The sequence below is a fragment of the Lynx rufus genome, unplaced genomic scaffold (genome assembly GCF_022079265.1).
Source record: "Lynx rufus isolate CCGP_SWC_20201006 ecotype Redwood Valley unplaced genomic scaffold, mLynRuf1.p SCAF_4, whole genome shotgun sequence".
Classification (NCBI taxonomy): domain Eukaryota; kingdom Metazoa; phylum Chordata; class Mammalia; order Carnivora; family Felidae; genus Lynx; species Lynx rufus.
This window is the reverse complement of record NW_025814856.1, coordinates 105,392,596-105,419,567: the sequence shown is the minus strand read 5'-3', so window position 1 is coordinate 105,419,567 and position 26,972 is coordinate 105,392,596. Positions and strand designations below refer to the sequence as shown.

General features: G+C 37.4%; 1 protein-coding gene across 1 annotated transcript in view; it reads left to right on the top strand.

Annotated features, from left to right (window-relative positions):
- The window catches only part of THSD7A (thrombospondin type 1 domain containing 7A), a 434,259-nt gene that overhangs the window by 259,847 nt on the left and 147,440 nt on the right, over window positions 1–26,972 (top strand). The window contains exons 5-6 of the mRNA XM_047097264.1: window positions 4,176–4,331; window positions 5,589–5,801. Of these exons, the coding sequence (XP_046953220.1) occupies window positions 4,176–4,331; window positions 5,589–5,801 (369 nt within the window). The remainder of the gene's footprint in view (window positions 1–4,175; window positions 4,332–5,588; window positions 5,802–26,972) is intronic.

The following is a 26,972-nucleotide window of genomic DNA, read 5'->3' as shown; positions in this document are numbered from 1 at the left end:
TTATAGTTTTTGAGAGACAGAGCATGAGTGGAGGAAGGGCGGAGAGAGGAGACACAGAATCTGAAGCAGGTTACAGGCTCTGAGCAAGCATTCAGCACAGAGCCCAATGCAGGGCTCGAACCCACAAACTGTGAAATCATGACCTGAGCCAAAGTTGGACACAACCGAATGGGCCACCCAGGTGCCCCTGAAATATTTAGTTTTAAAAATCATATTTGCTGAGGCAAATACCTGGTAGCTCAGTAGGGTAAGCATCTGACTCTTGATTTTGGCTCAGGTCATGATTTCATGGTTCGTGAGCTCAAGCCCCATGTCTGGCTCCGCACTCTTAGCCTGGAGCCTGCTTGGGATTCTCTCTGCCCCTCCCCTGCTCATGCTCTCTGTCTCAAAATAAGTAAATAAAACTTAAAAAATATTTTAAGTCATATTTGCTATTCTTAAGGGTTATACAGTGGATGTATCTTCAGAATGCTTCATTGGGCCCATTGCTGAAAACAAATATCTTAAATTGACTTCCTATAATATTTTTTCCATTGTAATGCTCTAAACATAAAAATACAAAAATGTTTCAGACCTATAAAAATGTACTGGTCTCATTTTTTTTTGTCTTGTTTTATTAAGTCCAGAAAAGTTTGGACATTCTTTTATGACCTCTTGAAGAATACAAGGTACATATAATTGAATAGCCTTTAAATCATATGAAAACAATAAAGTGTCTCCTTTATTTTCAAGAGATCAACAATAAGACTTAAAAAAGAATTTTTTTTAATGTTTGTTTATTTTTGAAAGAGAGACAGACAGACAGAGTGTGAGCAGGGGAGGGGCAGAGAGAGAGGGAGATACAGAATCCAAAACAAGCTCCAGGCCCTTAGCTGTCACCACAGAGCCCGACGCAGGATTTAAACTCACAAACTGTGCGAGATCATGACCTGAGCTGAAGTCGGATACTTAACCGACTGAGCCACCCAGGTGCCTCAGCAATAAGACTTTTTTTTAAAAAAATTAATAAAGGTTCTTTGAAACTTACACTGCATGAACAATATTTTAAGTGGTAAAATTATACAAGAGTAATGATGGAACCATTCTAAGAAATTTAAATTTCAATATTTGAGAATATGGGATGAGCAGTAAACACTGAATTAATGTAATACAGAATTTTATGAGTTATATCTCACAGATTAAACTAGAATTCAGAACATTCTCCTGGGTCTGTCTGTCCTTTACTTCATTTATTGAATCACATTAATTCCAAATAATTCATAGGCAAAAATAGAATTGACTTACAATTTTGGGAGCTTAGCTCTTATCTCTGATTAACATTAATATATACTCTACTTACCACAAAAAAAAAAACCTGTGATGAAAATCACCAAAGGAATAGAATCATATACACAACAAATATATATAGGCTTAAAATATCTTAATTTCTCTGTGAGCGTCTATATGTGAACCGTGTGATATATGTATAAATATTTATATTCACAAAGGCATCTATAAAATTGAGGTTATTTTTCAATAACTCTATCTCAGTATAGATTTGGTTAGCTTAATAAATCTGAAGACTATGTTGCTTTAAGCAATACTTTCTCAAGCCTGTATTCATCACATTTCTCTTTTAACAGCCCAAGAACATTATTATTCCTGATTATTCTGTTTGATTCATTCAAAATACACCGAAAGCTAAAATAAAAAAAAAACAAACAAACAGGTATTAGAAACACAATGTTTCATACTGTTTTCTTGATAAAACCTGTTTCCCTTCTAAAGTGTTCAACCTTATATATAAAATATACTTTTTCAGGCCCTAGTAGTCCTCACAATTGCATAGTTAAGGAAGACTTTGCAAAAAAAGTAGACTTCCCTTTGTAATAACCATAATTTTCTTTTTTTTAATATATGAAGTTTATTGTCAAATTTGTTCCCATAGTAGTAACCATAATTTTCAAAACAATATCATAACACTAAATTCTAAAGTTACTTTTAGTCAATTGAAGGAAAAAAAATGGAGTCTTTTCAGTTAATTATATACACAATTGCTAATTTAAATGATAGTCTGAAAGATTCCACACCTGAAGAAATTGCTTATGTTAATTTTCAGTTACAGGAGTTTTTGTACATACTGTAGCCTTGTATTAGTCAAGGTTCTCTAGAGAAACAGACCAATAAGATATATGTATAGATATATGAGGAGATTTATTATAGGAAATGGCTCCCACAATTATGGGAATGAGGTCACTGGTATAATTCCTCATTTTCCAGAACCAGTAACTCTGATGTCCAAGAGCAGGGGAAGATGCATTCCACAGCTGAGAAAGAAAGAAAGTGATTTCACCGTTGTCCACCTTTTTGTTCTATTGGGCTTTCACTGGTTTGAATAATGCTCCACCCACATCAGTTAGGGCTGTCTTCTTCACTGGGTCTACTGATTCAAATGCTAATCTCTTCCACAAACATCCTCACAGATACACCTAGAAACAATGTTTTTTCAGCTCTGTGGGCATCCCTTTCTCCAGACAAGTTGACACATAAAATTAAGTTTTATGCCTGTGAGCATATTAATTTTTTTTTTCATTTTATGTGAAATATGTATCATTGATGTCAAGTTTTTTTTTTATGTTCAAAGAAGTGAAGCATTTATTTCTGTATTTTCTGTCATTAACATGCCTGGTACTTTCACTGTTGGAAAGCAATAAAAGTAATCATTTTTGGCTTTGGCTGATGTTACGATACATAGTAGCAATGGTTCTGATAAACTTCAGTGAGAATGCTCATTGTGCTCCATACTAAGCAAATTAGGAGTACCCCAATCATTTGTTTTCATTGAAGTGGGTGGCGTCTGGGAGGAGTGAGAGGAAGGAGGAGAGAGAGGTGAGCACTCTTAGGAGGAAAAAGAAAAATTAAAATCTATGAGTAATTTTCAGAACTGAAAAACTATTTTAGAAAGAAGAGTTACTATAATGGCCTTCAGGTAGCATTTATGATCATGTGTGTTTGTGCTTGCAGAAAGTTGAGGAATGTACAATGCCTACAGTTAGCCTTAGAGTTTAAACTACAAGCAAATATATTTACGTTTATTTAAAAGTTAGGATAATATAGCTTACAATATCTTAATTTCTCTATGAGCTTCTAAATGTAACCCATGTGATTGGAATTTGATAGTTCTTCACATAAAGAGAATAAGAATTGTCTAAGACCTCCCTTATTTCAGTCCTTTGTGAAAGGGTTGGCATTCCAAATTATCAGACATAAGCAGCAACTAGCTTTTATTAAAGGGAATGTCTAAAACATTTACTTCTTAAAATTTATAACACAAAAGCAACTACAGCTATATATTATATACTGCTAAACTTGATTTTCTTCTGCTGTCCATATAGCTTCAAATATGTTTCTTTCTTAGTCATTTTTAACCAGAAGTATGGACACATCTTGACATTAACTGTCAAATGTGTCCTATACAAAATAGCCAAACTCCAGGCATCAAAACAGAAGAGAAGCAAGGGTAAGCAAAAAATATATAGGGTTCATTGGTCAACTTATGAACAGACATGGTCAATTATAAATTAGTTGTCTTAAGAGTTCTGTGTTTTGGATCACATAGGTAGATAATATATACTGTAAAAGTTCTGAGAAGTATCTGGTGAGTCCTCTAGCTGGAGGGGGAGGGAGACACCACATTGGTTTCATGAGTTCTTTATTATATCTACCGGTTAGCTCTCTGTGGACCAAAATGGAAAGGAGACTGATCCAGCAGAAGCCATACGGTGGAGACTTTTTCCATATATATTATTGTCGGCCCTCTCCCACTTTCCTGAGTCCTCTAAAGCAGATGCCACTTAATTAGAATCTAAATATACAATTTAAGAGATACAGTTAACCTTAAGGATTATTTTGCTGATGAGGAAAGTTAGTCTTGACATTATTAATCACATGGCTAATAAGTGGTAAAGCTGGAGATCAACCAGTCTCCAAGACGTCTAGTCCAGTTTCCTTGGATCACACTATACTGCCTTTTCCCCCCATTCCTTCTCCTTTTTTTCTAGGATGTAGCTAAGAAGCAGTGGAATAATGTCTTGGTGGCACTTGTCCTTCTCCTTACAAACACATAGAAAAATCATTTTGTTGACCATAATAATTTGTTTAATTCTTAAGTGATCTCTGTATTTTTCTCCAAACAGCCTCAAAACCAGTGGACTTGAAATCATGCACTGGCCCTGTTCCTAATACTACACAGCTGTGTCACATTCCCTGTCCTATTGAATGTGAGGTGTCACCTTGGTCAGCTTGGGGACCTTGTACTTACGAAAACTGTAATGACCAGCAAGGCAAAAAAGGTATGTCCTATTAACATGACATGCTTAAAACTCCTATCAGTTGAGTCAAATGTGAATTATTTTAAAATGCTCCTCTGTGTTACTTGTGATTATTCGTTTGTGATATTTTCCAGAATGGCTAAAGCGTATTGATTGCAAAAGATGAATAAACCTACTCTGATGTTGGTACCAGAACGTTAAAACTGAAGTTAATTATCTAAATCTTTGTCCACTTATCTGTAAAAGGGATGTAATATCTGCTACCCATGTTTTCTTTAAAGAATCGATGGGATAATAAACATAAAGCACTTACTTCAATGCCTGATCCATAGCTAGTTCTCAATAGACAGAACTCCTTATTACTTTGAAGGTAAAGAAAAAAAACTCTATTGCTTTTATGAGGCAAATCACGTATTTATGAGGATTAGAATAAATGCAGTGGTTTCTTATATGGCAGACACGATGGGGTAATTTTCACATGATCTAGTAATGGAAAACATTTTCTTATTTCCTTTCAAAGACAGTCTTCCAGTGATTCTAATATGTTCACATAGTAATAAACAGACTTATTAATTTTGCTAGTGATTTTAATATGTTTACATGGCAATAAACAGACATTAATTTTGTTATGCACTGTCCAGAAGGACTACAGTTAGGTACTGTTAAAGCACAGGGCACAATTCTGAAGACTTCTCCTTAGAGCCCAGTTGCTTTATATCACTAGTTCATATTTCCAGAGCATCTAAAATCAACTAAGTCACAAAGAGACAATTTATCTGGAACCATCCAACTTCTCAGAGGTATCTTTTTAGATTTAATTATGCAATAGTGTTGAAAAAGTCAAAGTAATAGCACGTTAGTCATGAATACTTCCAAATAGCTTGAGATTTCATTGTTTCTTTGAATATTTTATAACTATAGACTTTCCAAAAAAACCAAATTCATTCTGTGTATGTGTATGTGTGTTTTCTCTATCTGCGTGTCTGTCTGTCTCTCTCTGCTTCTGCCTCTCTACCTCTCTCCCGTCCTATGAAGGAGATGACAGTTATATAGCTTTACTTGCTTTCCCTCTTTAGCCCTTCTGTTAATTTATTTATTCATTTAATAAATGATTAAAGAGTTCACATTAAGCTAGAGTTTGAGGAAGCACTAGTGATTAAAGCAGATCTGACTTCTACCTTCTACCCTCATCCAGCTTTCACTCAAGTTTTCGTTCAGCCTTCTGAAATATTCTACCATGACAGAAACAATAAATATCTTCCTTCCCCAACAATTCAGGTTTCAAACTGAGGAAGCGGCGGATTACCAATGAGCCCACTGGAGGCTCTGGGGGCACTGGGAACTGCCCTCACTTACTGGAAGCCATTCCCTGTGAAGAGCCATCCTGCTATGAATGGAAAGCAGTGAGGCTCGGCGACTGTGAACCAGACAATGGAAAGGAATGTGGCCCAGGCACTCAGGTTCAGGAGGTTGTGTGCATCAACAGTGACGGTGAGTCAGGCAGGCGTATCTACCCTGCTTTTACAAATGTCTCTTTAACCCTGGAGATTATGCCTTACTTTATGTTAAAATCTCACACCCCTTTATTATAATGGGCTCTATTTACAAACACAGAAATAGCTGTTTCTTCCTTGTTTCTTCCCCTCCCTCCCATCTTCCCTTCTCTCTCTCCCTTCTCCTCTTTGTTTCCTTCCAACCTTCTTCCTTACTTCCTTCCTTCTTTTCCTTTCCTTTCCTTGTCTTTTCTTTCTCCCCCTTTTCTCAATCTCTCAGTTAATCTCTCTCTCTCTCTCTCCCTCCCTCTCTCTCTCTCTGTCTCTCCCTCTCTCTGTCTCTCCCTCTCTCTGTCTCTCTAATGGTGGCAATGAGGAGGTTCTTTGAACAATCACGGTATTTTTTAAATTTGGAAGCCAGTAACAGAATAAGAATTATATCATCATCAAGGCAATAAAGTATTAAATTGCCATTTAAAAACAGGGGCACCTGGGTGGCTCCGTTGGTTAAGCGTCTGACTTTGGCTCAGGTCATGATCTCAGGGTTTGTGAATTCCAGCCCAGGCCAGGCTGTGTGCTGATAGCTCAGAGCCTGGAGCCTGCTTAGGATCTGTGGCTCCCTCTTCCTCTCTATCCCTCCCCTGCTCGTGCTCGCTTGCTTGTGTCCTCCTGCTTGCTCGCTCATGCTCGCGCTCTCTCTCTCTCTCTCTCTCTCGCTCTCTCGCTCTCTCTCTCTCAAAAATAAGTAAACATTAAAATTTTTTTTTAAAGCATAGAAAGGTAACTTTTTCTAAGTGGTATTTTTTTATTCGCCATAGATATGTACATAAAGGATTATAAGAATTGGTTGACTTGAATCGAGAAGCCTTTATTTCCTGCCTTGATGTTGAATCTTAGGGGAATAATTTAATTTCCAGACTCCCGAACCACATGGCCTTTTGCAACCTAGATTTCCGGAAACAACCCCTGGTTTCTGGGAACTTCACCTCTAGGAATGTCATAGAGCGACTAGGATGGTGATTTTCCACAAGTTTCCTTTCTCAAAGTACAGGAATTACCGTAGACTTTCATACCTGATTTTTTGTTTGATAAAATATCCTGTCTTGTTGTTATCCTAATACAGGATTTTTACATTCTCTCCATTAACACTGCTACTGTTCTGGGGAGACCCCCTTAATCTTCAGTAATCTCTGAGCCACACTGAGGAAACCTAGAACTCCTTGCGCCATAGTTTAAAACCTTTGACTAAAATCGTCTCTAAGGGTCCCTCCAACTCTTGAGTGCTGTGACTCTGCACATCAGAGCAGCATGAGCACCAAGCCCCAGGGCCCCATGATCTGACAGTTTATGGTGTTTACAGCACATGCGGAAACATTCTGGTACCCCCTCAGGGGCAGTGGAACATCTGGTAAGCATCATAATTCCTTCCATCCTATTTTCTTCCAGCAAGCAGAATTGTTTCCTCCTGTGACTCAGTCACTGTTCAGTAGAGAAAGATACTCTCTGGGGTAAGACACTGACAGACACTGCTAGTACTGAGAAATTAGCCTTTCGACTTTGAAACGCATAGTGTTGTCTTTGTCCAGGGTCCAGCATGGTCATGTGGGACAGCCTTAGGTAAAATTCAAACCAGCACTTGAGGTTGAAGGCAGAGGAAGGGGATTATTGCTGCAGAAATTTTATGATGCATCTTATGCATTCTGCTTTTTTCTAGATTTTCTGCCTTTCATAGATATAATTACCTATGATACATCCTCTCTTTAGCTTTTCCCAGTTCCACTCTAAAGGCAAAGAAAAGATTGACATCTAATGGGGAGAAGAAGCAAAAGAAATGCGTTCTGTTGCACTTACCCACAACTTCAGATGTTTATTTGGATTAGATGGCAATCTGTATTATCTTCTTTCTGAGTTGCTGTAAAAACAGTACAGGTCATATTTATTTCAGTATCACTGGTAACTCCCTTACTGATACTGCTTATTTTTTTGCCTAAATTCAAATAATTTTTCTTATCCCCCTATACACCTTGGGAGGAACTGTGATCCCACACATTGTAAAAGGTGTATTTGAGTGAACAAAGATGACAAAAACATTAAAATAAAAAGTTAATTGTGCATGGCACTTCTGTCTAAATATTATCAAATGAAAAATCAGATCTTACTTAATGCATTGATCTTCCTGGATGTTTGTATGAATTCAGTATATTTTAAATATACTGGAGGAACTGGCTATTTAAAAATTTTTTTTCCAACGCTTTTTATTTATTTTGGGGACAGACAGAGACAGAGCATGAACGGGGAAGGGGCAGAGAGAGAGAGAGGGAGACACAGAATCGGAAACAGGCTCCAGGCTCCGAGCCATCAGCCCAGAGCCCGACGCGGGGCTCGAACTCACGGACCGCGAGATCGTGACCTGGCTGAAGTCGGACCCAGGCGCCCCGGAACTGGCTATTTTAAACATATCAGTGATTAATTTTGTCAGGTAAAAAGTTCCGGGGCGCCTGGGTGGCGCAGTCGGTTAAGCGTCCGACTTCAGCCAGGTCACGATCTCGCGGTCCGTGAGTTCGAGCCCCGCGTCGGGCTCTGGGCTGATGGCTCGGAGCCTGGAGTCTGTTTCCGATTCTGTGTCTCCCTCTCTCTCTCTGCCCCTTCCCCGTTCATGCTCTGTCTCTGTCTGTCCCCAAAATAAATAAAAAGCGTTGAAAAAAAAATATTTTGTGGCACAAGTAATAACCCCCTAAATCGTCTTATGAAACACTAAAAAACAAGCAGATGAATGAGTTATGTATGTCTAGTTATACTGAATAAAAGTAATGTACATTATAACCCAAAAAGCACATTGGTAGCTCACAGTATACATACGCTGATTTCACTTTTCCTGTCTCCCCAAAAAAATCAATTAAGAAAAAAAACATACTATTGACATTCAATCTGTTATTACTGTCCTTTATCAGGATATCTGTTTCATCATTCAAGTTTACTTGCTGACATGAATTGGTCATGATGCAACTTAGTATTTTAACTGACTCAACTAGTACAAGAAAATTCTTTATTATAAGCCCTACAGGCTGCTCAAATTTATATATTGCTGAAACCTAATTGTGCTGATAGAATAGAGCAAAAGCTGGAGACTTGTAAATACTCCTCCAGTATTATCATGTGGTCACCTGGTAAGTGTTTAGCAGCTGCACCAAATGTTGTTTTATAATTAAATCGAACCCAGGGAATTAAAGTTGATTAGTTGTACAGACTCTACCTCTAGGCCTGGCTGCGGCTATAGATTTTGTTTTATAATTAAGTTAAAGCTCAACTAGGGAAATGAAGAATTAGAGCCTGTGAATGTTAGCAAATAATAAAAAGACCTTTTTTCTCCCACGTTCCTCGCAAATTTCACAACTTTGTTAATGACCTCAAAGCATTGAAAGGCTCCATTTTTTTGCCCTGGAATATTCTTTGTCCCGGCTTCCAGAAGTCATTAGGGTTTGCTGCTGATTATTGTTCATCTTTCCAGTTGTCTTCCAAGGAGCAGAATTGGGGAGGGTTTTTCAGAGCACTCAGGAGGAATTTTACATAGATTCTCTAACACACAGAGGGCGTAAGCAAAAATGGGAGATGAAAGAGAACTCAGAAGACAGATTTTACAGAAAAAGATAAACACTTGATGTGTAATAGAAAAAAATTACCACTCATAATTTAAAGATCATCAGAAAAGCAATTCCCAATCTCTCAGCACAAATACAGGAACTATTCAAAAGGTCTGATGGTGAGATTTGGGGTTGGAAGGGAGAGAAATCCTAGAGTTTGTTGGGCCTTTAAGAAAAAGCAAAATCTGCCCTATTTCAGGTTTTGTGAAATTTGCATGTTTTATTTAAAGGTATAAATTTGGTGTGGCAAGAGTACTTTTGGTAGTCTTGGTTGGTACAACAACAGATTGGTTGGTTAGCGATAGAAAACAACAAGACTGTTAGGCTGAAAGTGGAAAAGAAGATGATCCGTTGTCTTTTTTTTTTTTTTGTCTTCACTTTTTTAAATTTTTTTTTTAAATTTACCTCCAAGTTAACATATAGTGTAATAATGATTTCAGGAATAGAATTTAGTGGTTCATCACTTACGTATAACACCCAGTGCTCATCCCAACAAGCATCCTCCTTAATACCCCTTGCCCACTTAGCCCATCCCCCCACCCAAAACCCTTCCAGCAACCCTCACTTTGTTTTCTGTATGTAAGAGTCTCTTATGTTTTGTCTCTCTCCCTGTTTTCATATTATTTTACTTCCCTTCCCTTATGTTCATCTGTTGTTTCTTAAATTCCACATATGAGTGAAGTCATATGATATTTGTCTTTGTCTGACCAATTTATTTTACTTAGCCTAAATACACTGTAGTTCCATCCACATTGTTGCAAACAGCAGGAGTTCATTCTTTGGATCACTGAGTAATACTCCATTATGTATATATACCACATCTTCTTTATCCATTCATCCATTGATGGACACTTGGGCTCTTTCCATACTTTGGCTATTGTCGATAGCACTGTTATAAACATTGGGGTACAAGTGTGCCTATGAAACAGCACTCCCATATTCTTAGGATAGACACTTAGTAATGCAATTGCTGAGTCTTAGGGTAGTTCTGTTTTTAATTTTTTGAGGACTCTCCATACCGTTTTCCAGAGTGGCTGCACGAGTTCACATTCCCGCCACCAGTAGAAAAGTTTGCCTCTTTCCCCACATCCTCACCAACATCTGTCATTCCCCGAGTTAATTTTAACCATTCTCACAGGCGTGAGGTAGTATTTCATTGTGGTTTTGTTTTCTATTTCCCTGATGATGAGTGATGAGCAATTTTTCAATGTGTCTGTTAGCCATCTGGATGTCTTCTTCAGAAAATTAGCTATTCATGTCTTTTGCCCATTTCTTCACTGGATTATTTGTTTTTGGGTGTTGAGTTCAATAATTTCTGTATAGATGTTGGATACTAACCCTTTATCTGCTATGTCATTTACAAATATCTCCTCCCATTCTGTTGGTAGCCTTTTAGTTTTGGTGATTGTTTCCTTTGCCATACAGAAGCTTTTTATCTTGGTGAGCTCCCACTAGTTCATTTTTGCTTGTATTTCCCTTGCCTCCGGAAACTTGTCAAGTAAGAAGTTGCTCTGGCCAAGGTCAAAGAGGTTGTTGTCTGTTTTCCTCTCTAGGATTTTGATGACTTCTGTGTTATGTTTAGGTCTTTCATTCATTTTGAGTTTATTTTTGTATACTGTGTAAGAAAGCAGTCCAGGTTCATTCTTTTGCATGTCTCTGTCCAGTTTTCCCAACACCATTTGCCAAAGAGACTTTTTTCCATTGGATATTCTTTCCTGCTTTGTCAAAGATTAGTTGGCCATACATTTTTGGGTCCATGTCTGGTTTCTCTGTTCTGTTCCACTGATCATTGTGTCTGTTTTTGTGCCAGTACCATACTGTCTTGATGATTACAGCCTATAATACAGCCTGAAGTCTGGAACTGTGATTCCTCCAGGCTTGGTCTTCTTTTTCAGGATTACTTTGGCTATTTGGGGTCTTTTGTGGTGCCATACAAATTTTAGGATTGTTTGCTCTAGTTCTGTGAAGAATGCTGGTGCTATTTTGATGCGGATTGCAGTGAATGTGTAGATTGGTTTGGGTAATACAGACATTTTAACAATTTTGTTCTTCCAACCCATGAGCAGGAATATTTTTCCATTATTTTTGTATAAGAAGATCCATTGTCATATTAATTACTTAAGGAGACTGTAAAGCCAATATTGTTTCCACATATCCCTCCCATCTATTGAAAAAAAAGAAGTAGTGCCATCCATATTTCTTTACTATGTGCTCTATTTCAGGTATCAGAATTTCAGAGCCACAGTTTGTATTTTGTTATTGGTATTGCTTTGTAAAGCAGTGAATCTTAACAGTTTCAAAATGCCTACAACTCCTATGCTACATTTCTTATTCTTCTCCGCATCATTAACAGTTAATATATAACTAGTGACATTGACATTTATGACTCACATTCATGCTTGACTCAGATTTTCATGAAACCAAAAACCAATATTTTTGTGGAAGTAAATCAATAGAATTCATCATTACAAAGCTCCTAAGGGTACAGTAGAAAAAGCAGTGACCAGCCAAGGCCCTAAAAGTATATTATGCTATTCTTGAAGCAGTATGCCTCTGGCTCAACTTCTTCCTCTTCCATTGGGTAAAGCCTGTCAAAACATAAATAAATGAAAATGTAATTATTATATAAATAACCTTTAATCACTCTACTTTATTTATTAAAACCAACTGAGTTTAAATGTCATTAACAACAAATGTTTTCCATCCATCTAAAACTTGACTAGAACACACCATGATATCATGCCATTATGGTTAAAACCTATTGGGTTATTAAGAACATCTGGCAACAAATGCCTCATATACAAATGGTAGTACTACATCAATTATATTAGATATTTACCAGTCTTTATAAGTGGATATAAGATATATGGACATATGTATGTGTTCATTTTATTCAAATATTTTTTTTAGTTTACTCTTTGAAATTCTAGGTCGATTTTTTCAGAGTGTTCTAGATCCCCCAGTACCAGAATCCCCTTAAGTATACTATAAAATCAGATTCCTAAGTCGTCTTCTCTACAGACCCAATGAATTTCAGTCTGTGGAGGCAAATGCCATAAAGCTGCATTTTTTTTTATTTTATAGAGAGAGACCACACAAATGGGGTAGAGAGGTGAGGTCAAGGCGGGGTGGGGGGGGTGGCGGGGGGAGAGGGAGAGACAGAAAGGGAGAGAAAGAATTTTAAGAAAGCTCCACGCTCATTGAGCCTGAAATGGGGCTTCATCTCATGACCCTGGGATGATAACCTGAGCCAAAATCAAGAATCAGATGCTCAAGTGACTGAGCCACCTAGGTGTGTCCCTGCCCCTTATTTTTAGAAAGAAAGGTGCTTTTTTATGAAGCTCCCTAGATCATTCTGATGTGCAGTGAAGTTTTTGAACCAATGTAGTAAAATGAGAAAGGGATTGTTTTGGTGGAGCCTAACACCCAAATCTGTTACCCCAGTACAGCACCAAAGCAAACTGAATGGATTTGGATAATGCTAAAAATGACCTGTCATTAAGAATATGTTGAGATTAGTTTCAAAGAAAGCCTTTATAGTAAGTTTTTCTACGTCTTTTGGGACACTTTTGCATTATCATCAGAAATGCCAAAGGAACCTACTGTAAAAGATGGGAAACAATGATATTAATGTCCAGAGGGCTGGCTTGTCATGTGACTGCTTACTCTTTCCGAAATTTTTCTTTCTTCTGGAACAAGATATGCATCCAAATATGAGTAGAGGAACGGGGTACTTGCATACTATTTATTTCCCAAGTACTTTATGTCATACTTCTTTTTTCCAATGTATTCAGTAGTAAGACTAATGTAAGGGTTATCATTTCAATATCTTGAGGTAAATGCAGGAATAAATATCTAGAAAATATTGAAAATTCTGACCTCTGGAAGGAAAGACTCGGTGTTGGGAGAGATGGTGTGAGGTACTGCTCTATTTTATTTTAAACCGTGAAGTACAATCTGTGTCCAGTTTATAAATTGTATAAACATTGAATAAATTTCTCCAAATATATGTTTATTACGAATAAAAGTCTGGGGACACCTGGGTGGCTCAGTCGGTTGAGTGCTGACTCCGGATTTTGGCTCAGGTCATGATCCCAGAGACAAGGGATCCATCCCCACGTCGGTCTCCATACTCCATGTTGAGTGTGGAGTCTGCTTAAGATTCTCTCTGTCTCCCTCTGTCCCTTTTCCCTACTTGCACGTGCATTCTCTCTCTAAAGTAAGAAAAGGGGGGCACCTGGGTGGGCTCATTTGGTTAGGTGTCCAACTCTTGATTTCAGTTCAGGTGATGATCTTACAGTTTGTGGGATTGAGCCCCCATCGGGCTTTGTGCTGACAGCATGGAGCCTGTCTGGGACTCTCTCTCTGCCCCTCCCCTGCTTGCACACTGTCACATGCGCATGTGCACACACTGTCTCTTTCTCAAAATGAATAAACTTTTTTTTTAAAGAATAACAATCTGAAGAGCGACAGAGGTATGTAGGATGAGGAGTTAAAGGATGGGGAGCAGAGCAATCCAAGAATAGAGAGAAAAGTTATAAAGCTTATAGTTGAGACTAATATTTTGACTAATTAAAAGTATTCATAAATCCTCCTCGGAGCATAAGCCAGGTCAAGGAATTTGATGCACACAGTTTATTAAGGATGTGCTCCCAGGAGAAACCAGTGAGAGGAGAGGGAATAAAGCAAAATAGAGAAGAGGTAATGTGTCTTGGGTTCCCAAGACTGCTCCCACTAAAGGGACTCACAGAACTCAACACAGAGACATACCCACAGCTTTGATCTATTACAGTGACAGAATACAAAGCAAAAACTGTGAAGAGAATAGGCATATGGGGCAAAAGTCTGGAAGAAACCAGGCATAGGCTTCCAAGATTCCTCTCCCCATGGAGTCAAACAGGATGTGCGTAATTTTTTCACCAATGTGTTGTGTCAGCACTTGTGAAGCACTGTGTTCAGGTAACCTCTTCTGAGCCTACGTAGGTATTCAGAGTTTACGTCAGGAACCAGCCATATAGTTATCCTCTGGAGTCATCCATACTCCAAAAGGAAAGAACATGTTCAACCTAAACCACATTGTGCAAATACTTTAAGTACAGTGATAAACACTTCTCATTTAGAAAATAATGGAGACCTCCAGAAATTGAAGTTCTCAGATATAAGCCAAGGGTCAACCTAGTGAATAAGGCCATCTTAGAATAACACTGTTGGGCCTGCTATGTTAACTCTTCTGCCCAGGAAAACAACAAAGCTAGAGACTCAGTTTGATTAGGGGAGATACTCTGGAGTTTAAACCCCAAAGGTTGTGGCTTTAGGGGGAAAAAAGTGGGGCTTTTAATACTCACACCACTCAACTGTTGGCTCACAACTGCTAGAGGACGGAGGAAGGTGGGTCCCAGAACCTTCTAGCTCTCTGTATGAGCCAGACAGTTCTAGTGCCCAAGATCATTCAACTGAAAGTCAGGAATGAGATATTAGCAGCAGAATTGTGAGAGATGGGAGCAAAGGTCCAGTAAAAGGGATCGTAGGAGTTCCAAGCTGTGCAACAATATTGTCGAGGAAGAGATTGAATTAAAGTGGGAAGGGTTGTACATGTTGTATGTACTAAAACCTAGCACCTGGTAATTGTGTCTTTTACACTAGAGAAGGAAGGCCCCAAAGGATACAGGTTTTCCAGTTTGGGGAAATGATTTGATGGAACCTTTTTGGTTGACAAATGGGCAGTACTCTTTACATTGCCTTAATGATAAGAGTTGAGTTCTGCAAAATAAAATAGAATTTTTAAGCTACCTGTGGCAGAATGGAGAGAGAGGCACAGAGTTTGGGGGTTATAAAAAAAAAGGATGTGAGAAGGGTCTGGAAGAAATGAGAGTAAGGATCTCAAGGAAGAAAAAGCTTGAGGATGGCCACAGCTAACTAGAAATACCCTTTGTCATGAAATAGGTAATTCCATCTTATTGGTTTGTTCAGGACAGTACCATTTTCTTAAGGTCATTAATTTTTTTTAGGTTTATTTTGAGAGAGAGAGAGTGCACACGTGAGTGAGAACAACCGGGGAGGGGCAGAGAGAGAGAGAGAGAGAGAGAGAGAGAGAAAGAGAGAAAGAATCCCAAGCAGGCCCCATGCTGTCAGCACAGACTCTGACACAGGGCTCAATCCCAGGAACTGTGAGATCATGATGTGAGCTGAAATCAAGAGTAGGATTCTTAACCGACTGAGCCACCCAGGCGCCGCTCTTGAGGTCATTATTAATGCCACCCCTTTGTTCTAATAAGTGTCCTGCTTTGTAGAGCAAGTGGTATGATCACCCTAGGAATGACTGATAAATTTTGAGACAGAGGAGGCAGAATTTGGAACCAAAAGTTTTAAGAGAAGTATTAGCCCCATGAAAATTCTAACAGAAAAATAATGAGAGGGAGGATTCACAGTCTCTTAAGAGGTTGTTGAATTTCCCAGTGAAATTCAAGTAATTCTACTTGAGTTTTAATGGAACTTCAGAAGGCTGAAAAATCTGAAAACAATCAAGCAGCAGACGTTGAGATTGTTTCATATTTGAAAATGTTAGAATACCTTTTTAAGAACTTGAAGAGGGTGTTCATAAATATTTTTGGTTCTTTCTACCAGGAGAATAACTTTTGTGCTATATTTTGTCATAATTATTTATCAATGATGGACAAGAACATCATAATAAACAAATGGGAGGAGTTATGAAAACTTAAGTTAAAATTTGTATAAATTTAGAGTGGAAGCTAACCTAAATAAGATTGACTTCTAAAATTTTGGCCAAAACTCTGAGTTCAGGTCACTTCAAACGTCTGTAGTGCTAGATAAGAACACAGTTGCAAAAGCATGATCACTCTGTAGAACTGGCATCTACTTTTTAACACAAATTATACAGCCATTACATGGAAAAGCTGATCTTTTAAATGCAAGAATATGTCCTATAACTGAATTGTTTTTCTATAATTTAAGCAATAAGTCAACTAAGAAGTTGCTTTCCTGGAGAATGCTATGCCATTTAATGTGTTTGAAATATAATTAGGTTGGATGTTATGCTTAAATCTAAGGTCTGTCACTTTACAATTAGGATAATCTAATACTGTTGATAGGAGTTTTTTTTTTCCTATAATTGCATTGAGGTTCTCTAATTTGTTGTAAAGGAGAAAGTTGCTATAGCTTTTTAGAAAATTTAAGGCAAGAGGCTATTCTTTACTGTTGGTTTGTAGTAATCACAGTTTTATTTTGGCCTTAAAAAATCTAGCATAAGATAACGTGATCTGTGGTGTTGTGTGTGTGTGTGTGTGTGTGTGTGTGTGTGTGTGTATTTTGATATATTGTTAGTAAAAATTATTTTTTGTTTGTAAGAAACCATCTGGATTGAGCCAGTGTTCTTTTGCATAGAAATTTCTTGGCGAAGAGTAGGGTTTTATAAAGAATTTTCTTTTTCAAAGGGAGAATTAGCACAAGACTCTGATGAAATTTAAATAAGCCTAGTTTACTTACCACTTCATGAGATGTGATATAAATTTCCCAGAGTGTTAGCTATTACCTCTAATGGTAAATATAAGAAAGAAAAAACACAACAGTCCTTTCACTTTACCATAGGTAGCCAGGTGCCTTAAAAACCTCACGGCAGTCACCTTATTCAAAGGTGGGTCAATAAAAGCCACTATGGATGGAAAGGACACCTTTCAGTCAAATTAGACAGGAGTTGAATTATTAAACCCAACAGATACCTCTCTTCCCTTACATTATCCTTTGCTTCTTCAACTCTGCTTTTATCTCCTCTGTCAGACTTTATCGTCATGTGACTTCATTGATTTCACTTTCCTCTCGTTCCCTTCCTACTTCTCAGGCCGTGGATCATTTAACTATTACTGGCTAACAATCACCTCAAAACTTACTGGCTGAAAATAAAACCAATTAGGATTTCTCGTGATTCTGGGAAGTTCCAGTTCAGGTTTCACCTGGGCTCATTTATGGAGGTGTAGCTATGACTGGAAGGTCCAAAATGGCCTCACATATTTTACAGTTGGTGCTGTGTACTAAGGTACACTTGTGCTTCTCCACATGGGCTCTCATCCTTCAATAAGCTAGACCAGCTTTCTTACGTGGTGGTTTTATGGCACTGCTCTGAGAAGACAAAAACAAGCTGGCAGCGTCTTGAACTGCACATTGTCACTTCTGCCACATTCTCTTGGTCAAAGCTAGTTGCAATGACAACTCAGATTTAATGGGTAGGGAAATAGACTCTTCTCCCAGTAAGAGACATTACACAGAATTATGGCCAAAAAATTAATTTACAGTAGTCTACCCTGTGGGTCACAATTGTTTTCAATCCCTCCACGTGCAAAGTACACCCCCTCCTAACCCAGGAACACCAAAATTTTCCTGCAGTTATATCATTCACTCTCTCATGATCTGCATCTGACTCACAAATAGATGAGTTTTGTCAGATACAGCAGTTGGGTGTGGCTATTCTTTATTTTGATTGATTGATTGATTGATTGATTGTATATATTTACTTTGAGCTCTTATTTTCAGAAGAGCTGGGGTTTTTCTCTCTCACCAGGAAACTTGTCATAAATTCTCTTCTGTGCACCTCAAAATAATTCATTATTGCCCTTTAATCATAGATTTTTTAAGAAGGAAAAAAGAAAATAAATTATACAATGTAATATATATATGTATATATAACAGTCTTATATATATAAGTCATGTATAGTATTGTTTGATGAACTCAGAATTCTAGAACTTGCCATCTTAAACAGAATTGTAGTTTGTATTTTCCACATAGTACCATACTACATATACACTAAAATACATTATTATTTTGGATAATAGGATTAGAGTATTTTTAAAATGTTTTTGGTAAAGGTTTAAGTGCTTTTGTCCCTAACTTGTATATTTCCAATCCTTTCTGTTTTCTAAAAAAGTAATTGATTGTGATGCTTAAGTTTTCTTCTGACTAGTTAAATCCTGTATCCAGGAACCTTGTTTTGAGTTTACAAACTTCTTTTGATTATTGTGGGGTTTTTTTTGTTTGTTTCTTTCATTTCTTTTTTTTAAATTTTTTAAATGTTTATTTATTATTGAGAGACAGAGAGACACAGAGAGTGAGCAGGGGAGGGGTAGAGAGAGGGGGAGACACAGAATCTGAATTAGGCTCCAAGCTCTCAGCTGTCAGCACAGAGCCCGATGCAGGGCTTGAACTCACAAACTTGAGATCATGACCTGAGCTGAAGTTGGTCGCCCAACCAACTGAGCCACCAAGGCGCCCCTTGTTTCTTTCATTTCTTTTTCTTTCTTTCTTTTTTTTTCTTTTTGAAAATAATATTATCCTACAGAATCTTTCAGTTTAGCTGAACGTCTGCAGAAATTTTGAAGGTGTCAAAACATAGAAAATAGGACCTTCATGTTGAAAGATATTTTAATTTCTGGACACAATGCAAATTTGAATCATTCGGGTAATTTATTTTCAAAAAATAGGGCCCTTTTTCCCTTAACCAAAAGTATACATGTTTTTTTAAGATTTCATTCTATACTAATATGTTGCTTTGTACAAAGTGATTTCTGAAAAAATGGTTCCCTTTAAGGTAGTGGGCTCATGTTACTTATCACAAAGAACCTGATTTCATATTGAAACTGGAATTCTGTTGTTTCTAGGGTGTGGCTAGTCTTGAATCAAGGCCTGTTAACGAGAAAGACAAGATATCTCCCACTAATTCTCTCCACACATACAACATATAATGATGTAACAAAGACCAAAAATCAGAATAGATTTCTCCCACTCAAAAATGAGAAAAATAGGAAGGGTTCAGCAGTGTCTCGTCTTTATCAGTTCTGAAATCCAGAGTATCCTCCCTTTACCAGGGACAGGGAAAATTCCTTGATCTCAGCCTACTTCTGTTCTCTGAAAGTAGTTCCTTAGTCCATTATTCTCCTTGGCTTTTTTTTCTTCACTCTGGGTTCTTCTTTACAACAAATTTCCATAGATGTCTTTCCCTTTTTACAAGAAATGGCTTGTATTTGTAGTTAGGGAGCTGTCTGAATCTGCCTCCCGCCCATATACATCACAGAGCCCAGGGGCCTTTCTTTCATTTTGAACTGTTTCAGTTTCTCTAAGACCAAGTTGGCAGTGTTTTTTAGCAATACAACACTTAATGTTTGGGTTGCTTATGGATCTCATTAGAGATCACTCTGTACCCCAAAAGCAATATCCATAATTTATATAATTTGTTTTTGAGAAAAGCCTGTCTTTACTTTGGACCATGTACGAGGCTGCTGTGGAAAATGCCTTTAAGATTATTAGAAGCCCTTTTATCTGACTGAGAGAATCTTCTAGGAATCACTTAACTATTTCTGAGGTATTATCAAAGAATTTTTAGCTACATCCTTAAATTGATTTTTACCTTAGGCCATTTATTACTCTGAAAATCTTCTGCCAGAGAACGAAGGGTGAGAAACCATTCTATTTTCCATTTCAACACATCAAGGCATTATCTAAATTCTACTTGCACACTCTTACCTCTCTTTCGTTTATTTCTGTCCCTATAGCATCTCATCCTCAAGAGGAAAAATTGAATTGACATTTTTAACATTTTTCCTGAAAATATCCTTATCTGTATCCACAGGTTCTTTAGATACATTTTCTATTTTGTAAGTTTTCATAAGTAACTGTTTTCCCAACTTTTCCATCAATATGTAATATGAGATTCTTTCTCCAGCCTCCATTAAATGTCATCTCCCCTCCTTTCATCTTTTACCCACCACGAGTCTCACAGTCATCCCTCCATGTTTTAGGTTTTTGTTCAAGTGACACCCCATTTCTAGGTACTAAGGTCTATGCCAGATATGTATGCTGTGTAACAAACCACTCTAAACTTAATGATTAAAAGTTTTTTTTTTTTTCTTAATTCTGTTGGTTGGCTGGGCAGTTTTGAGATCACTGGTGCAGCTGCATTCAGCCAGAGAGCAGGTGTGACTGGGATGTCCATGTTGGCCTCATTAATTTCAATGAAGTTACCATGTTTTTCCTCCATGTATCCGTTCATAGTCCAGTAGACTACACTGGCTTATTTTCAAGGTCATCTTAGGACATTGTTCCAAAAAGGCAAAACAGATGAATGATCTCTTCATGTCTGGGTTCTGGAACAATCAAAAGGTCACTTAGACCACATTCTTAGGTCACAGCAAGTTGCAAGGCCAGCCAGATTCAAGGGATAGTAGAATCAGTTATACCTTTTGATGGGAGGTACTCATCAGAATTTGTAGATGTATTTAATCTACACAGGCTACTTGTTCTGTTTCCTATATGCTATATAGATTTTTTTCTTTGCTTCTTAAGTGTTAACATGCCCTTTCAACCTTCTGCTATAGAACTGCACCTGGAAACCTCAACTGCATCCTGCTGACATTTCAAAATCACCATGTAACAAAGCCAGACTCATCATCTTTCCTCCAAAGTTAGTTTTTCCAGTGTTTCTCACCTCATTCATAGCCCCACAGTTTGTTCAGTCCTGTTAGAGTGACATTTGTGAAGAGAAGTGGAAAAGTAAGTCCTTTGAGAATCTGGGAATATAATATTCTTTCCAGGAGGAACACCAAATGCAAGATCCTGAGGTAGGAACTGCCTTTGAATCTGGGGAACAACAGGGCAGCCAGTGTGGTTGGAGAAGAGTGAATCACGGGAAGAATAATCTGGATGAGGTCAGAGAGTTTATGAAGAAGTGAGACCATCTAGGGTCTTTGTCTTTTACTCTAAGATGAGAATCCATTGAAGGGTTTGAGCTGACAAGTGACCATAAGTTACTTGTTTTTAAAGAGGTAACTCATGTTGTTTTGCATAAGATTTTCCTTATTCTGGAATTGTAGGTCTACCACCATAAATCCTGTCTTTATTTTGTCATTTGGCTGCTTAAAATCTTTTGTTGACTTTCTGTTTGCTGCTTTTCTACATAAAGTTCAAAGTCATTTGGGAGTCACGGAATGTCTCCCCAATTTCATCCAGCCCTTTTAGCAATTACCTTTTCTTTCCTTCTGTTTATTATACCATTATACATTTTACAGAATTTGATTATTTACACTTTACTGTTGCCTACTATCCTCTGTATACTTTACTATGGGGCAAGGATCATGCCTAATTTAGCTTTGTATACCTATTTCTTAGTGCTGTGTTTCACATAACAGATTGTCAGTAAGTCTCTGATTCATGGCAGATTTCTTGCTTTCTTTTATCCCTAAATGTCACATCTTTTCAGAAAATGACTCTCAGTTTCTCCTTAAGTAAATTTTTGTTATTGCTCTCACTGCAAATTCAAACTTTGCCTTCCAGATGTCAGACAAAGTATGACACCAAATTGCACACTCTATTACCATCTCAATATGGCTTCAAATTCTATTACGCTGAAGTCCCAGAACACCAGAGCAAAACAGCTACTGCATTTGCATAAAAAGAAAAAAAATAAATAGAATGTTCATAAAATCCTATAATCTGGAGGATTCTTCTCACAGTATTTTATCATTAGACTGTTATTTGTTGAGATTCAATTTTCTGGAGCCCAGTCATTGAAACAGTGAGTATAGGTTCAGATGCTAACTTTGCCACTCTTTTTGGCAAGTTACTTAAATCCCCTGTGACTAAGTTTCCTCATCTGTGAAATACAAATAGTACAATTACCTACTCATAATATTGTTGTAGAGTAAACATGAGTTAATAGATGTTAAGCAGTAAGAACTGTGCCTGACACATGATAAAAACTGTTTTAAGTATTTGCTGTTATGATCATTCATCTCAGATGACTTCAATAGTGAAAAAGTTAACGAAGCACAAAGATTGTTCTTTTTTCTTTGTTTGGCTAAGGATAGGAATTTTATTACTTACCTATACCGATTAAATGATTCACAGTCTATTTTCATAAAATCCTCACTAAATAAGTATACTTATTTTCACAGCACATGTTTGTATGTATCTATATTGTCTTAAAGAAATATGTGCCTATTTATTCTTCTAGATATCAGAAAATAATAAGTATATAATAGTAAATTCCATAATAGAAAAACACATCACCAGTTTCACTTGTTAAATTCCGTAATTGAAAATCTTTTACCTGTTTCTTAGATCAAGGAAATATATCTCTGAATTGATGTTTCTTTTTTCCACTTGACACATACTATTGATTCAAACTTGTATTGAGCTAGTAATGTCTTGTGACAAGAGCTAAGATTATTTCAGTTTGATGAAAGTTTGAAAATTAATTCTTGTGACAATTTACTATTAATTTTAAAGTAGATTATAAGTGTGCATTTTTATTAGTATGGTGTAAGAATTGCACTAAATATGTCATGCAAAGAAAATTATAGTCTTTCTTTCCTTAGCAAGATAACAAGTTACTGACTATAGTCAGAAATTGGACTTACATAAAATCGGACAATAGTTTCATGGAATGGCAATTAAATATAATGAGAAAAGAAATTTGTAGTAATCTTTGAACTTCAAAACCACTGATACTTATCACTGCATTACATGGGAGCTGGAGAAAATATATCTTCCCCCCACCCCCAAATCACCAAAACTCCACACTAGGAAGTAAAAGAGGAGATGCCGCTTAGCTGTGATCCTCAATCTGAGATTTATTATTTCAGGGGTACCTGTTGTTGAAACAGAGAATGAGGTATGAAAAGCCATAACATACAGTGCTTTTTCTTAACTTTCAATTTCGCCAATAGGCTGGATGGGATAAAGAAGTTTAAGCAAATCAGTAAAATATTTAAATCTTTGATCTTATATCTTAAAATTTTACAACTTTGATCGAAAGAAATTGCTAAATTGGTATAAAATCTTAAGACATAGGTTAATCACGTGTTACTTGCCTCCTCAACATTCATTCATTCTCTTTGATCATCAGCTGTGCCTCTGATTTTTCTTTGAGGAATTCATCCATCCCCTAAACCTATTCATAAGCCTTGCTAGGATTATTCCCATCTCCCAAAGCTGTATCCCATCTACCCGGATGTAATGATAGTTTTAAGGCTGAACGTATGACCCAATCCGGGCTAGCAAGAAAGAAAACACCCAAGAACTTGTGCAGAAATAACTGAAACACTGGAGCAGTCCAGCATCACTACCTAACGTTGATCACCTAAAAGGTAGAAGAAAGCAGAGATGGAGGTGTTTATTGGTGTCTTTTGAGCTATTGAATCTGTCCTCACCTGAGCCATTTTTAATATTTACCAAAGACATCTTTTTAAGGCAGTAAAGTCTCTTTGTTATTTTTATCCCCAAAGAGATCTAACTGATACAGAAGGAGACTAGAAAGTCCCTGCTTTGGCTGAGTGGCTCCCTGGGTTGTACTCCCAGATGCATCCAGAATTCACCACTAAACAAGTTTTCACTCTCCATTTTCCTTATGAACATATCTATGAAAATATTTGCAAAATCCCTAGATTATATTTAAAAAGGGTGTAATGAAGCTTTTCCACATGAATTGATTTCTACGGGCTTCTCAGTTGAAAGAATGCAGGGTGACATTCTGGGTGGAGGAAGAGAAAATTGTTTTGTCTCTGCAGAGCACTTGATGTTAGATTAAGAAAACATTTGTCCTTAACAAAGCACAAGTAGGCCAACAGGAATGTTGGAGTGTCTAAAGTGCCTCCACCACCGTTTGTTTGTTTCTTTGTTTGGACACTACTGTTACAAAATCTTTTTTTAATTCCTATTCTTTTCTACTTTTTTTTTCTTTAGTTGATAGTAAAACATTTTTAATTGACTTACAGCTGATACAATGTTACATTAGTTTCAGGTATACAACATAGCGCTTCTGTAACTCTGTTTGTGCTTCTATACTCACTACCACCATCTGTCAACAAACAACACTGTTAACAATACCATTCGCTGTATTTCTCATGCTGCACCATTTATCCCCATAACTTAATTCCTTCCATAACTAGAGTCCTGTATCGCCTACTCCCCTTCACCTATCTTATCCATCCCCCACTATGCTTCCCTCTGGCAACCATCAGTTTGTTCTATTTATGGCTACATTTCTGTTTGTGTGTTTGCTTGCTTGTTTGTTTTCTTTGGGTTTTTTTTTTAGATTCTTTATATCCATGAAGTCATATTTATTTTTCTTTCTTTGGCTCATATCACTTAGCTTAATACCCTCTCGGTCCATCCATGTTATTGCAAATGGCAAGATTTCATTCTTTTTAATAGCTGAGTAATATTCTAGTGTGTGTGTGTGTGTGTGTGTGTGTGTGTGTGTGTGTGTGTGTGTATAATACCTTCTTGATCCCTTCATCTATTGATGGATACTCTAGTGCTTCCATATCTTGACTATTGTGAATAATACTGCAATATGTATATGGGCACATATGTATTTTGAAATTAGTGTTTTCAGTTTTGGGCGGGGGGGGGGGGGTGGTAAATACCCAGTAGTGGAATTACTGCATCATATGGTAGTCCTGTTTTAAAGTTTTTGAGCATTCTCCTTTCTGTTTTCCACAGTGACAGTACCAATTTGCGTTTCCACCAACAATGCACAAAGTTTGCCTTTTCTCCACATCCTAAGCAACACATGTTATTTCTTCTCTTTTTGATACTAGCCATGCTAACAAGTGTAAGGTGATAGATCATTGTGGTTTTGATTTGAATTTCTCTGATAATTAGTGATGAGCATTTTTTCAGGTATCTCTTGGTCATCTATATGTCTTCTTTAGAAACATGTATTTTTAGATCCTCTGTCCACTTTTTTTTTTTAATTTTTTTTTTTCAACGTTTATTTATTTTTGGGACAGAGAGAGAGACAGAGCATGAATGCGGGAGGGGCAGAGAGAGAGGGAGACACAGAGCCGGAAACAGGCTCCAGGCTCTGAGCCATCAGCCCAGAGCCCGACGCGGGGCTCGAACTCACGGACCGCGAGATCGTGACCTGGCTGAAGTCGGACGCTTAACCGACTGCGCCACCCAGGCGCCCCCCTCTGTCCACTTTTAATTGGAATCTTTGTATTGGGGATGTTAAGTTTCATAAGTTCTTTATATATTTTGGATATTAACCCCTAATCAGTTATATTATTTGCAAATATCTCTTCCTATTCAGTAGGTTGCCTTGTTAGTTTGTTGATGGTTTCCTTCACTGTGTGAAAGCTTTTTATTTTTGTGTCATCCCAGTAGTTTATTTTTGCTTTCATTTCTCTTGCCTGAGGAGACTATCTAGAAAAATACTGCTAAGGTCAACATCTAAGACATTACTGCCTATGTTTTCTTTAAGGAGTTTTATGGCTTTAAGTCTCACATTTAAGTGTTTAATCCATTTTTAGTTTATTTTGTGTATGGTGTAATAAAGTGGCCCAGTTTCATTCTTTTGCATGTCGCTGTCCAGTTTTCCCAACACCATTTGTTGAAGGGACTTTTTCCCAGTGTATATATTTGACTTCTTTGTTGAAGATTAATTGGGCATATAATCATGGGTTTATTTCCGGACTTTCTGTTCTCCACTGATTTATATGTCTGTTTTTGTTCTAGTACCATATTGTTTTGACTGCTGTAGCTTTGTAATATATCTTGAAATTTGGGATTGTGATACTTCAGTTTTGTTCTTCTTTTTCAAGATTGTTTTGGCTATAGGGTCTTTTGTGGCACCATACAAATTTTAGGATTACTTTCTAGTTCTGTGAAAAATGCTATTGACATTGGTTTTGGTAAGGATTGCATTGAATCTGTAGATTGCTTTGGACAATATGGACATTTAAACAGTATTAATTTTTTGAATCCTTGGGTATGATATATCTTTCCAGTTGTTTGTGTCATCTTCAGTTTCTTTTATCAGTGTTTTTTAGTTTGCAGAGTACAGGTGTTTATCTCCATGGTTAAGTTTATTCCTTAGTATTTTACCCTTTTTGTTGCATTTATAAATGGGATTATTTTCTCATCTAACTTTTGACATTGCAGGAAATTGTTGCTGAGATCGTGATAGAAATGACATGATGTCACAAAATGTCTTCGTGATTTTTTTTTAACTTAAGATTCCAAAGTGCCAACCTTGATTCAGAGCTACATCAGGATTTTTAAGTGAGAAATTTATGCCTTATGAATATTTAGTCTGGGCTTTTCTAGGAGCTATAACCGAGGAAATGGCTGTATTTGATGAGAGAGCTGGAACCCTCTAGAGAAGTTCTGATCTCATAAACAACAGTTTGACTTGGTTTGAACATAGATTTTCATGTCTGCCACCTGGATCGATCCATTCATTCCTTTCACAACATTTACTGTATCTGCTCCCTTTCAGGCATTGTAGTATATGCTGGTGATAGTCATATTAATAATGGCAGCTAAGGGGCGCCTGGGTGGCGCAGTCGGTTAAGCGTCCGACTTCAGCCAGGTCACGATCTCGCGGTCCGTGAGTTCGAGCCCCGCGTCGGGCTCTGGGCTGATGGCTCAGAGCCTGGAGCCTGTTTCCGATTCTGTGTCTCCCTCTCTCTCTGCCCCTCCCCGGTTCATGCTCTGTCTCTCTCTGTCGCAAAAATAAATA